We start from the raw sequence: 15,765 nt of genomic DNA on the forward strand, positions 1-15,765 counted from the left end.
TGTGCTCCACCCACCCACCCACATAAATGCTCAACCCACACACAAAAATGGAGCCCAAATTCAAATACAAGCAATTTCCTTTTAGTGTTTATTAATTTTGGAATATTTGCCACCCAAAGAAAAAACAGCAACCTTTCAAAACTATACCTCCCAATTCATGGTGCAAGTGGTCTCATATACACAATATATTGAATTCTGAATTATCTCCAATTGAGGCATATTGACATTTGATAATGTTATTTTCCATGTTCTATGTGCTCTGTCATGCTTATTCCTCTATAATTAGTTTCACATTCTCCTGCATGCTATAGCTAACAATCAAATTAAAACCATAATGAGAAATCAACACTAACTAATAGTAAGCCAATGAATTGCTGAACATAAATGCACAAAACCAATTTGCTTTTAATAATAATACATATTTGAATTGCCAAAATACACACAATAAATTATGTAATATTAGTATGCAAATGGTAATTCATGAAGTCATTTTAGTTGACTTTCACTAGCCATTGACTAAAATGACTAGTATATTAGTCAATTAATGACATTGAAACTAATGTGATTTTCAAATTGTGTGCCTAAAGCAGAGAGTTGAACCAGTGTATTATTGCAAGATAGAAGCTTAAATTTGCTCACAAGGCAAGCCATTTGGTGAAATATGCAGGGCTCATCTTGAAAGAGGTGTGACATTTGACACACCTATTGTGTAGACAAAAGTATGCTCAAGATGATTAATATTGTTCTCACTGCCAGAGTGTGGACTGCAACTGATATCATGTCATGTACAAATGCAATACTGAAGCTACTTCTCAATGTGAAAAGGGAAATTAAGACAAACAGTACCATTTCTGGAAAAAGGAAATTGTTTATGTTATTCTATAATTTTATTTACAATGTGACAATCCCCCTGGCCTCCAAGAAGTTTTTTTGATACATCTCTGAAACTAACAGCTTCCAAATCAAAATGTAAAATCACAAAAGTCACAACACATGGTAATTGTTTTGATCAAAATACATAAACAATGCAAAACATATTAAAATTCAGCAACCACAAAATGTCATCATCTAAACAGCTAATCCATAATTAGCCTAGTTTTGAGGAAATAAAATGGCAGAAACATATGTTTTAATCAAAAACCAAGCAACAGACCCTATCACATTTAGTACGGCAATCCTTTATTAGGCCCTTTATTATTTTGATGAAAACACGCCTGGTATCGTGTTGCTAATTATGCAAAACTACGGTACAGAACCCGAGAAGATGACATAATTACAAGCTCTACAGTTTACATGGGGAACTGCCAAGAACTGCAGGAGAAGATTTTGTTTTGTCAAAAGTTTCATGTTACATACCTTAATTAAGATGTGTTTTGACGACTTTGGGGGTGTTAAATAGTATTATCCAACCAACTGTGTGATTGTAGCCCCAAATCATGCTCCTAGATCATAGCAAGATAACCAAATGACATAATTATACGGCAGCTATATATTTTATTATCTTAATGCTTCCATTTACAAATTAAAACCGCCTTTTTTTAAAGCCTCCTTTTTTATGAGGACCATCTTGCAAAAATTTGTTTGCATTTAAAATCTGAGGACATGCTGCCAACAAAGGAAGAGATATGTGAACTGCTATCACGAAATGAGCGTAAAGTCGGAAGTTGGTAGTTTTGAGACGCCCTGGCTACTGCGATGGTGTTCTTTGAGTGCTGTGCACCTGTTCAAGCCAGTAGTATATATGTCTGTCTGTCCTTTGTGAATGGGCACAATGGGCCATTCGCAAAGTGACATACTTCTGGCTTGTACAGGTGCACAGCAAACATAGAACATCAACTCAGTCAACCAGGATGCATTACGTTTCACTACCTGGAGAGAATTGATCAAAAATTGAATTCCCTCCGTCAATCTGTCAATAAGTTGACCAGATCACAAGGATGTCATTTTAGCTAGAGGCAGTATATAACACAACTGGGCCAAAGAGTTACATTAAAATGACTTTGTGTGGTATTTGGTTCCCAGGAAGTGAGTTTTGCCTGAGGTAATTTGTGGTTAATTACCAAGAGTTATTACCGTCGATTTGGTTGAATAGGGAGTTGAGACATGATCAAATCTCTCCAGGTAACAAAACGTAATGGTCTCAAACTACCAACTTGCGACTTTACGTTCATTTTGTGATAGCTGGTCACATATACAAAACACTACTAGGCACTATACAGGATTTGCTCTTCTAGGTCTTGTACAAACATCTGCATATAAAATATTGTTTTGACTTGTACTTAACTAGTGGAGGCTTTATGAATATAAGCACCTAGATGGAGTGCATCAATATTACCTATGGCTAGCTAAACTGTGTTGTCATATATTTGGCTGAATATTACCAGGACTATTACCCGCCTCTTTCCTTCAAGATACAACCCAAGATAGACAGTCTGTCTTCAACTGCCTTTTTAAGGTAGATTTGGTCATAAGCTAAATATAACTTGACTTTTGCTGGAAAGCTATAATAGGATATATGGATATATAGGATATAATATGGTGTAAACATCCCTATTTTTTAACATTATGTTTTAAAAATGAACCGAAGTTAAAAATGTATATACCTACAGTGAAAATGCAAAAAAAATTGGTTGTAATCACGAAATCTTGAGCACTCATTTTCTCCTTACCCTTACAACTTTAGCAGAGAAAAAAATGGTTTATTAATAACAACTTGTTTGCAAACAAACTCCCCACTTATTGAATACAAACACAGTAACACTTATATGAAACTGGTGTCTCCTCAAACACACTTCAGACAACTTTAATAGCTTACCATTATTTTTTATGTATAGGATGACATCGACAACTGACCTAGTGTTGAATCTATTTGTAAGACACTTGAAACCTCCGAGTACTAAGAACTCAACACCGCTGACATCACTGACCTGAACAAATCTCTTCTATATAAGCTGCTAGTTTCTTTACTTTCTAGCATCTTCCCACCCCCATGATCTGACAAACTGACTGCATCATTAAGTAACAAACAACAATCTGAAAAAAAAATGTTGCCACACCCAAACAATTTCCCTACCATGTCCCTTCTCACTTCTATGTTGATGTAGACAATGTCGTCTGCATATTCTACTTGTGTTCCCCAACACTGAATTATGTTTTTTATTATTATCATCAAGTTTTGTTGTTTGTACTTTTTTCTCTCTTAGCAGTTCTTCGCAGGCAGTTAGAAAAGCAGCCACGGATCAGATTAGGCTTGTGGGCTGCCTAATGATCGAGAACCTACCATTGAGTTATTCAGCCACATTATGGACAGTGATTCCAGTTACCAGGAAAGTTGAAAAAGAAGGAGGGAGAACGGATTATATCCTTGAGATAATCCCGTAGGTTATCCTGTCGCACCTATTCATAGTCCTTTATTCTCAAGTAGTTACACATCTACTTGAAAGTAGCCTTTGATGTGATGTGTGTTGCCGCCTACGATTGATTAATTTTTACTCCAGAATTGAAACCATATCCAATGTTTCTATAGAGAATCCCTTGAAAGTATGACACGTGTGTGTTAAGTACCTGATGTTGCTCTGAAGGGATGCCACACGTGGATACTATAAGAAAGAAATGTAGTTTTGTAAAGATTCCAAAAAATCCGCCCATTTTGGAACATATATTAATTATTTAGGAGAGTGTTTTAGGATTTTGTTAGAAAAGGGATGATTTTTGATCATCTATATTTTATTGTTTTATGTATTTTCCTGTCATTTCCTGCAAACCTAATAAAGATATTTTGATAATTGAAAATAGGCTGTATCATAAATCGTAGAGGTTGAAAGCGTAACCAAGCGTGCAAAATTATTATTTGCCATGGAACTTCAGTCATATTTTATTTGAAATAAACGGGATGTTAGGATCTGCATGCATGGTATGCATAGTATTGATGGTATACAGACACTGACCAGTGTACAGAGAGCCATACCTGTACATGTATCTCGCAGCCAGTTTCGAAAAGAGTAGGGTGTTAACCCCTGACTGTTCCCAACCCGTCCCGGTGTTCAAATGGACCCCAATGGAAATAAGCTTCAATAGAGGCTTTCTTGGGTTATCCAGGGTTGTCAAAACCCGAACAAATCAAATCAAAATCAAAGACCTTTCCCTAAAACTAGTAAGCATCACACCCGTCATGGGTTCGAACCCTTTTGTTGTATTTTATTGTTAAACCTAAATAACGTGATTGCTTTTGAATGAGCGGCAACACACATATTTTGTTTGAGGATAGCTGGATCTATCTCCTTTCTTTACATCTTCTCTGCAGTTACCAATATCTTTGCTTGTGCGCTGGTCAGAGCCATGACATCATCCTTATGTATGGCTGGGGATCATATACCCACATTAAAATTACAACCCAGGAAGGGCAGGAAGGGACACAACAGTGGATACGTGAACCTCGATGCAGCTTTCAAATGCTTATACAGAAACAAATCTACAAATATGACACCATCATTAAGTTGAATGCTAATCAGTAACCAATAGTAATGTGCAATTGATCATTAGTACCGATTCATAAGACCATGCATGATAGACCAGAGAATATACATCCATCTCAAGTGAATGAGGGCATTGCTCATCAATGTTTGTATGATTTGATTTACATTCAACCATCCCAGTAGAATTGGGCTATACCAGGTGATATCCATACTCATATGGAAGACATTACTGTAATCTCCCACTAAGGGGGTATATATTTCAAATGGAATCACCCATTCAGGTAACTCCTTTTGAAATGGGCATTCCTGTGTGGAAGATTAAGGTTATGTCTTCTATAAGTGGCATACGGATTGTATCTGGAATAGCACAACTGCTTAGCTAAACCTTGTTGATGTTATTCCTATAGCCTACAGTATGAGATTATCACTAGTTCTATATTAAGTGCTTTTTCCAGTGTCGCCACATTGTTGGCAAGATTAATGCAAGTAGCCTTGTAATTCCATATCATTTACAACATTTCTGCACTCTCCCAATGATATGTTCTCACAAGCCAGTTAGACAATTTCTTGTATTCACAAGCCTATTAGACAATTTCTTGTATTATCTTGCAAAACAACTGTGTTAGCACACTGCATGCATCCATTCATTTCATATATAACTCTGGGTTATTTTAACCAAACTCAAATGGGCTATAATTTTATTTCAAACCTGTCATATCCCTGTGGAAGATTTAAGAAAAGTCTTTCAAACAGGGAGTATGTTTTTAAATGGGATTGACTAGGGTTAATTGCCCCCTGACAATGGCTTTACCTATATTATTCACAACTGGAGTGAGTATTTCAAATGGTAGTTACCCAATTATCTATTATATTTGAAACCCATACTCCCTCTGCAAAAGTCTTTAGCTATATCTTCCACAGCAGGAGTATGGATTTCAGATGGAATAGCCCAATATTGGGTAGAATCTTTGGTGTTATTTTCAATTCAATGTTTTTTACCCAAAAGTTATTTGAAGTTCTCAAAGTCGTGTGACAAATATCCAGTGTCAACTCAATATCTTGTATGGCCATTGGTGTCCATTGGTGTGTACTACGGCCACACAGCAGCGCCTCATTCTCATCATCTATGTGTTTCCAATTAACAATTGAATAAACCGCGCATTGCACGGCACTTGGGATAGCAGGGGCCTATCACAGGCAAGCAGGGCTTGACTACGCATAGCAATGTTGACCATGTACATCGTTTTGATTTGCAACTTTTGAAAATGCACCATCTTTCATATACTGGTATCAATATTTTGTCAATTTAGAGCTAACAAATTTGATATGGAATTGGCACTAACAACATCCTGCACAAGACCTTATCAGTCAAATTGTCATATAAGATCAGGTTTGGTGCAGGACAGGTTACATAACTGCAGGCTTTCTTTATTTGAAGTGTTTATTTAAAGGTTTTGGGCAAGGCACAACATGCACACAAAAGGCTCCTGTATAAGTCCATTGCCTGAACTGAATTTTGGACAGTATAATTTCCAGAGGTAATTCCAATGATTGTATCATGTTTTTGTACGAGTTTTATAAGTTACGAGTTTTATAAGTTAAGTTATAAGTTATAGTAAAGTAGTTATTAGTATAGTAAGTTATAAGTTATAGTAAACTTTTACCGATTGTGCTACTATTGGTGCCTGAAAAGAGACTGCATATCCGATGTAATATTTGGAGAATAAACATTTTCAGCTTCTGTCGTGTCATCTCATATAACATGGATGATAGCATTATAGCCTTTGTCTTGCTTACATAATGGTATCCTTTGTTACATGAGATGACAGGGGCTTAAAACAACCTTACATCTCATTCTCATGGAATTAACTTTGAATCCCTCAGTCCTCTTATCACTGTGCCAATGCAACTGAATCAAGAAGTGTATAATAAGCATTGCATTGACACACCCAATATAACAATGCAATCCTTTGCGCAATGCATTCAGTATTGTCTGCTTCATTTGCATGTTGAGATATGGCTGACAGACGTTTTCAATTTCATGGTTAATATCTTTCATTCAACTTGTCAAACTATGTATCTGAGCTAGGAGCCATAAATGGGATTTTCACCAAACCATAGACTATACTAAATGAGGAGGAAAATAATATGAAAACTAATGTTTCTTGACAAATGACTAATTTAGCCTACCACATTTCAATGATTTCATGGCCTGATTCTGTCATGGCCTGATTCTTATCAGCAACTTCCCTCTCTAAACTCAATTGCCACAGCATAATAAGCAAAAACATTAATTTCTGTACACATATACATGTATCAATAATGGAGAGCATGTTTTACAGTACATTAATTTTAAATCCTAACCCAAACAAAAGATATGCCTAATGCAAATTTCTACAGTTGGGCTACCCTGGAAAATCCAACAAAATCCAACACACAAGGTGCCTCCGCTTCAGGGCTACCAGCACATAAGCTCACTACCAAATAGGGGGTTAGGATTAAATACACTATGGCTTTCTTTACCTGCATGGGGCATTTAGAGCTGGGTGCATGAACCATAAGAGTATTCCATCATTTGGAGGGGACGTTAAGCTATCTATCCAATGTACAGAGAGCCATATACTCTCTAAATGTAAAAGAGTGAAAAACCACTCTGAATTTCAGAGTGAATTTAAATTAGCTCTAATAGAGTGGGTTTTAGCTCTAAAAAGTGAAAACAGTAAACATATTTCACTCGCGATTTCGAGTGAGCCTCACTCGCTCACAGAGTGGCTCAAAATCTCACTCTTTCTTGGAGTGAACTGTCAGCCAATCAGAAGCGCCGAAGAATTGGCCGATATTTGTTGAACTTGTGTAATGGCGAACAGTGTGTGAATGAATGGCGAAAAGAAAGCGGATTTGATGAAGAAATAGACAGCATACTCAATAGTGATTACATTTATGTGTAGGTCATAACTCGTAGCAAGTATACACTTGGTCTGGAGACAACGACGGTAGTAAGCTTAAGTCATATGTCTATATGTGTGCAGTTTGTTACCGGACCGGTTACCGGGCCGGTATACATATAGGCTTACGCATATGTAGGTTACGCCGCTTCACGCTTCTCCAGACTGTGGTCTGTAAACATGGTAAATAATGCCAAGTGTTATGTCCTACACCTAAGTGTACTCACCATTGAACAGTTTGACTATTAGCTTCACTAAATTCATAGTTTTTCATCATTCATCCCACACTGAATTCGACACATTGTGTATGTGCTTAAGCTTTAGACCAGTTCAACATTCCTAGATCGGGCCCTACCCAAGCCTGGGGCCTATAGCCTTGCAACAATTTGAAGCACATACTAGCTGTTATGAACTGCTATGATATTCTTGTATATAAAATAGACCTAAATGAATAAATAAATAAATAAATGCTCTTTTCTGATTCACTCTTTTCCGGAGTGAATTTTTTCACTCTTTGTGAAACTTCACTCTAAAAGATGGGTCTCCCTGGCGGCTCTTTTTTGGAGTGAGATTTCACTCTTTTAGAGTGGTTTTTCACTCTTTCACATTTAGAGAGTACCTGTACATATACCTCACAGTCACTTTTGAAAGGAGGAAGATGTTAACCCCTGCACTCACAGAGGAAATGGTCTGATTCCTATATTCAATCTAAAGAGGTGCTTTGAGACGTCCACATATAATAAGGCGCTTAAGAAATGGAATAAATGTAGTATACAAAAAGCCCAAAAAAGCAAAAAAATCAGGTTTTTTTATGTTGTTTTGAACAAAAAAAGGTCCAAATTTTGGGAAGAAAGTCCACTTTTCACAAAATTGCCCCCTTGGAAAAAAGTCCACTTTTTAAAAATCAGCACCCCCAAATGAAATCCTGCGTACGGGCTTAGAAGCATCTCATGTGATATATTGTTCTCACAAAATGACAAGGTACAAATGTCAGAGTCAAGCGATGACACTTTTCACCAGACAAGTGGTGATGTAGTCACACAATGACTCACAGGACAGCTCAAATTGATTTTGAGATACAATGTAACCAGCCTATATAGCAATGCAGGTGGCCGCAAAGGGGGTAATCAACATCTCACAGAGGCAAAATGAGCAAGTTTGCCGTACACACCTGTATTATATTCTCATTTTGGGGTATCTGAGTTCAGCCCTTCTCCCCTATTGGTTATGTACATGGATACAACCAAACAAGTGCTCAACTTTTGTTGAAATTCATCCTCATAGGCATACTCTGCAACATAGTAATTTCACACATCTCAGCAACTACTGGATGTTAGCTATTTGGAGTTACAAACTGTACGATGGGCAAAAACATTTCATTAAAACATTGATTTTGTTTGACGAATGACTCCCTTTATTTGCTGGTGACACATTATGCGTGGGCTCCAAGGATGAAACATTATGAAGTACTAGCTTGAGGCATTGTAGAACATAAAAAACAAGTAGTATCTTTAATATACTTCAGTCACTGATACAAAAAGACCCACAATGTCACTGAACTATTTATTTGGCCATAGCTACATAAATCTTATACACCATCAACATGGTCAGGTAAACAATTAATAATGTCAAGCTAGCTATATTCACTGTTGTTGCTATAAACACAGTGAAAGTTGAATGGTACTACTGGTGGAGAAAGCCCTTGGTCTCCTTGAGGTTAATGAGATCATTTGGTAGTGAAATTTGGTAATGGTAATGCTGTTTGTGACTATATTCTTGATAGGTCCAAAAATAGGAAAATAAACCCTTTTGCATGACCTCATCTGAATTAATAATGCAAATGGCCCCATTCTTGTGATTTTCGGAAACACAAAAAATGCCATCCTTCTTAGGACTTTCAGTAGCAAGCAAACAATACCCTTCCTGAGGCATTCAGTTATAAGTTGTACAGTTGATATCCTTCCCACTAATTCTCATTTTACTGGGAGCAAGTCCCACATTTTTTAAACAATCATGGGTACTTGATCAAACCACATATACCTTACCCCGACCCTTCGAGACAGAGGTTTGGGTTGGGAGGAGTGATGGGTACTTGATCAAACCATGTACCCTACCCCAACCCTGGGGTCATATGTTGAGGTTGAGAGGAGTGGAAGGAGCCAGAAATTGTGGTACCTGTTTACCATCAAGTGAAGTCAGTAAGGCAGTGCCATAGCTACCTTATCAAGTGGTGGTGAGCATGTGGGTGACTAGCTCTTTCAGGATACATCATATGAATATACAAGTACCAGTTTGAGGCAGGACAGACTCCACTACATACACCTTTTCACAAAATGTTTCACACTTAAGTATTCACAGGTAGAGACCATGCAAGATCCTGCCTTCGGAAAAGACTTTAACAAGATATGGAAGCCAGTCACAACAGGGACAACCAATACCCACAGCTTCAGTAAAATATGTGTCATGTTAAAGGTGGCTAAGCTTGAATGTATCTCATTCACACCAATTATTCAGATATTGTGCACCTTTTATGCAACCATATGCAACTATCAACTTTATCATTCTTGCAGCAAATTGAATAAACATGAGCCATTACTGCCATAGTTTCTCATTTCCAACTTTTTAGATCATCTCATCTGATTTTTTCAGTGGACCAGCCAGACTTATGTTTGAAATATCCTCTTTTGCCACATCTCTATGAATATAGATGGCAAGAGATAGATTGGCATCAATGCATACGCTTTGTTGCTGATACACTCAAACACTGACACCTAAAAATAGTTGTCACAAATGGGTACACTGTCAAAGTGATTTAAATATGGATACATCTATCAGATACAGCAACAAACCAGCAGTGTGACAGACAGGCATATAGATTAATAGCCAGCCAATAACATTACACTTCTGAACACCTATTCTCATTCAAATATATGTTTTTGTGTAAAACACAAAACAAATTTTATCTGACCAACCTATGTTAACCTATACAGGATAAAGACTGCACACAAAGTAACATAACCGTTATAAATATACCACCAGTTTCAGAACTATTATTTGTATTCACAGTGTTTTGAAATAGAAATATTTACATGCATTTTGATACCCCATTTGTCCAATTTGGTTCAATATTAACAACACAGCAGTATTTAGAAAGAAAAATCCCGACTTTCAAAGTTGCAGCTATTTCTATCAATTTAAAGTCATCGCGAAGATAAGGGCATGCTTTACGTGCTACAATGCTTGCATAATAACCATTGACCGGTGTAAACGGCAACTTTTAAATTTGGGTATTTTACTTTAACAGAACTATTGCGTTGTTAATATTGAACGTACGACATTGGACAAATAAAGTATCAAAATGTGTGTAAACACCATCTGTCATTCTTCAAAAAGTTTATAACAGCTGTGTTACTTTTTGTGCAGTCTTTAGACTACAATTGCAGGGACACACGCATACACACCCCATAAGAGACTGACAGTGATGGATACAGAGGCAGACAGACAGACAGACAGACTTACCTTCAAAGAGGAATGTTTCATTCCACACAGGATTGAGATTTTTCCTCTTCACCTTGGTTTCCACTTTGTGTTTCTTGTTTGGCAACAGTAAAATTTTCACAAAAGGATCGCTTGTACCACTGTTCAGAAGGATGAAATATTGAAAATTATATATCAGTTAATTATTATTAATACACACCACATAACATCAATCTCTTACATATATATTAATAAATAAGATGTATGGATTGTAGATAGAATAATTCAAACGTTTTCCCTTGACAAATCCATTGATTCGTTGATGAAGTACTCATGACTTTTAACATCTGTGCTCAAGGCTTGATTCATTTTTCAATGGATTTATCAAGCAAAAATGTTTGAATTATATATTAATGTTAGGTGCCAAAATCTTTTGGGAGATTGAACATTACTGACAACTCTGGTCTTGCCAAAGAAATTTGACCCAGAGAGTACCAACACCGCCATGTTTGCATGTCATGTCGCTCACAAAGGACAAGTATTTCACCATGTGCCCAATAACACATGCCAAGAGTTACAGGTGCAAACCTTTGTAACACTTAAACGAGGTATTGTTGGTCGAAGCAGCCAAAGAAATCAATTTTCATTATCTGAATCAATATATTATTGACAAATAACACTTTGGTGATTTGCAAAAGTTCATTCTACAAATCATATACTTTGAAAACTTGCTTAATTTATTGTTGTTAATGAGTTATGTACGTTTTACAAAAGTGTTGTTGTTTCAGCCCTCTTTACAACATAACTCAAGAACCACAGGACCTACAAAAGTATTTCTGTGATATTTGAATTCTTCTACACGCTCGCTATGAATTGAGCAATGCAATTTTTGCTACAGCTCACTACCATTCGCAAAATGCTGTGAACTACTTTTATTCTGCTGCTTCGACCAACAATACATCGTATACCCTTAAAGATGCAAATTGTTCAATTTCATGATTTACCAATATGATTTACCAATATGACTTTGGGTCTAATCTCAATTTCAGGATTTACCAATATGACAGATATAACATAGAATGCATCAATTGTGAGTTGCTTCTCTTTGGGTCTAATCTCAATTTCAGGATTTACCAATATGACAGATATAACATAGAATGCATCAATTGTGAGTTGCTTCTCTTTGGGTCTAATCTCAATTTCAGGATTTACCAATATGACAGATATAACATAGAATGCATCAATTGTGAGTTGCTTCTCTTTGGGTCTAATCTCAATTTCAGGATTTACCAATATGACAGATATAACATAGAATGCATCAATTGTGAGTTGCTTCTCTTTGGGTCTAATCTCAATTTCAGGATTTACCAATATGACAGATATAACATAGAATGCATCAATTGTGAGTTGCTTCTCTTTGGGTCTAATCTCAATTTCAGGATTTACCAATATGACAGATATAACATAGAATGCATCAATTGTGAGTTGCTTCTCTTTGGGTCTAATCTCAATTTCAGGATTTACCAATATGACAGATATAACATAGAATGCATCAATTGTGAGTTGCTTCTCTTTGGGTCTAATCTCAATTTCAGGATTTACCAATATGACAGATATAACATAGAATGCATCAATTGTGAGTTGCTTCTCTTTGGGTCTAATCTCAATTTCAGGATTTACCAATATGACAGATATAACATAGAATGCATCAATTGTGAGTTGCTTCTCTTGGGTCTAATCTCGATTTGGGGTTGTGTACTTACCTGAAATCTTTTGCTGGCAACCCTTTTGCTCTTAATACCCTGATGACCAATGTCTGTTCTGTAAATTCATAATGAATAGAAAACTGGATCTGACCGAGATTCTCTTCCACGCCTAATCCCACTGCTCCATCTTCCATAGATGATGGATTATTAGCCTGTGTCAAGGAGAGATGGAGATATGATGGCAACAAATGTAAACAGTTTCTTGGTTTGGTGCAAGTCATGGGGCTTACACTTTTGGTTGGATTGTGGATTATTACTAATCAAAAGACATCCATATTAGAGGCATTGTGATCTTTATGGAGCTTGACCCCCGAAAAAAAAAAATCAAAGCTCCCCCTCTACAAGAAGATTTGCCTTGTTCCACCCTCGCAATTGACAATTTCAACCACCCAATAAAATTGATTATAGACCACACTGAATAGAGGCATACAGTGTTTAAGTTTTGGGTAATAAACGCCTTTTGCTGGCAAGCCCTAAACACATCCAATTTGATTGATTAGAAAATATTTATTCAGTTTTTCATCTGTACTTGGCATGACAAATTTATTTTTTCACTCTTGCCATGAATTGTTTGATACTTTTGCCTTTTTATAGCTCTAATTTGATGTGTAGACTACTAAATTTAGAATATCTTCTTCCAAAAACCAATTTGGCAACACTACACAACTTTGTTTAACAATATGAATTTTCAGAAGTTCAAAAACAGTACCACACAAATTATTGCCCGGCATACCTCTATGTTTGAAAAACATGATGTGCAATTTTTATGCAAAACAGAATGCTCATTTTGAATTTGTGGGTGTTTTTGTAAAAAGGTGTTTACATCAAGGGCGCTATTACCTTAGTTTTCATTCACAATGTTTGGCTAGTACTAAATATCAAGCATTTTGTCTTTCATAAAATTTGCACAATATGCGCTTCAAACATACGAATATGTCATGCAGTAGTTCCCTAATAAGACCTTGTCCTCAAACAATAAGTGTCATATTTTACCATAGACAATATAGTATCTATGATTATACCTCAATGGGCTATTTCAGTTGAAATCCATACACTCCCTATGGAAGATATTATCTTAATCTTCCATACAGGGGGTGTAGCTTTCAAATGGAGTCACCCATTCAGGTAACACAATTTGAAATCCACTCCCTGTGTGGGAGATTATGATCATGTCTTCCACAGGGGGTGTATGGATTTCAACTAGAATAGCCCAATGCTTAAGGAACATAGGTGAACATGTTGGAGATATATTGATAGTATTCAACAAAGGGTACAAAATCAAATAAATCACATTAATCATTGATACATAACTATGGTTTAATATAGAAACTAAGGTCAGAATCAAAACTAAGGAAACTGAGGTATATATTATAAATATTAAATGAAAAATACATAACATGTCATCAGATGAGTATGGAACTAAAATAGCTGCCTGGAAAATATGGCTGCCATGTATAAAACACCATCTTTTTAGTTGGGAGCAATATTAATAAAGGATATAAAATATTACTAAATCTGAACAATTTCCATGACAAATATAGGCTAATTTAAGTTTTAAAAAAACAATATCAAAAAACCTGTAAAGTGTGCTGAGGCTTGTGGATTAATGTCTAGGCATTGTGCCTGTGCGTAGCGCACTATAAATCACTGCGCTTTTTTTATTCCTAATTCTGGTTTTGTTTTAGTCTTGGGGCAGGCAATCAATATTACAACTCATTTTGATAACATGCAATGCTATAAAAGCAGGGAAATTAGAAAATACAGCAAATAAAAACTACAGGAAAAAATCTAAACATACATAAAACCAAGGCGAGATAACAGAAAAAAAGAAAACCCTGTACTTGGATAATAGAACAGAAAATGTAAAGAAAGAAATTTTGAAAGTATTTAATACTGCTACTTATGGCTATTAAAGGTTAAAAGGAAAGATAAAGCAAGATGTTTTGTTAATTTTCATTACTGAGTTTATTTTGTCTACCATGCAGTGATCTTGTTAGCAGTTTTTCGTTGACCTTGTGTTAATAATAATCCATGCTAACAATATGTTTCAGAGTCAGAATATTAAGACTACTATTCCCATCTAAAAGATCCTCAATATGACGGTAAATTACAAACCCCATGAGTAATACCTGCTGATTGGTTACAAGAAGATTACTATGATTTATTGAGCCAATCAGCAGCATGGTAAGAATGTTGGTAGGGCTGAGGAGGATTGTGTATATTTAGAATCTGTATTTTAATTGGTCATTCAGATGAATATATCACATAATTACCCAATGAGAAATGCTGTAAGAAATGCAGTAGTTGTTAGGGGCCAGGTCAACAGATATACTAATAGTTATGCCCTGTTTGTTCATGCAATACAATAAATATCACTGGTTTGAGGTAGTATCACACAAAAGGCCACATAAACAGTCTTTAAAATTCTGAACATACTAAGTTGAATCCAATATTCCTGTATCAATCAATCAAAGTGAACATACTTTGGAAGTATTTTTATTAGCCAACAATATAACCTTTGTGGAACATATTTCACAATATAATTATATAGCTAAGATTCCTTTAATCCCAAAGTTCATGATTGTGAATATTATCATTCATCCAGGTAATAACAACTATGAACTTGAGGTTATAATCTGATCTACTGGACTTACATTTTGATGAGTGGCAATATTTCACATCCTCACATCCTATCTTGGATGCATCATCAGGCCCACTGATGTTAGCGCGGCAAAAGTTTGTTGACCTGTGATGCGGATGTTGTGTCACAGGTCAATTAAGATGAGCCAAACCTCTGAAAGTCTATGCTTTAGCCCGGGGCTTTAGCTAACACAAATTGGTAGTTGGTCTGGGCAGGGGCGGCGCCAGGGTATTTTGATAGGGGGGCAAAACAATTTTGGAAATTTGTTATGCAGCGATAGGGCTGCCCGTCGGCTTATGCTGACTTGAGGGGTGTCTGAGGGGAGGTGCCCCCTCAGAATTGGGAAAATTTTCAAAATGAAAGCACAAATGAAGCCATTTGATGCACCATTTTCACCCTTTTAGGGTTATTTATTTATTTTCTAACCGCATATTTTTATGGATTTCATTCACGGGCCCGAC

General features: G+C 36.2%; 1 protein-coding gene across 1 annotated transcript in view; it reads right to left on the minus strand.

Annotated features, from left to right (window-relative positions):
• Positions 1-15,765, minus strand: part of LOC140136935 (synaptotagmin-7-like) — a 552,412-nt gene that overhangs the window by 31,551 nt on the left and 505,096 nt on the right. The window contains exons 9-10 of the mRNA XM_072158587.1: positions 12,661-12,815; positions 10,940-11,058 (exon numbers count right to left, since the gene is read on the minus strand). Of these exons, the coding sequence (XP_072014688.1) occupies positions 10,940-11,058; positions 12,661-12,815 (274 nt within the window). The remainder of the gene's footprint in view (positions 1-10,939; positions 11,059-12,660; positions 12,816-15,765) is intronic.

This window comes from Amphiura filiformis, chromosome 17 (genome assembly GCF_039555335.1).
Source record: "Amphiura filiformis chromosome 17, Afil_fr2py, whole genome shotgun sequence".
NCBI classification, from domain to species: Eukaryota; Metazoa; Echinodermata; class Ophiuroidea; order Amphilepidida; family Amphiuridae; genus Amphiura; species Amphiura filiformis.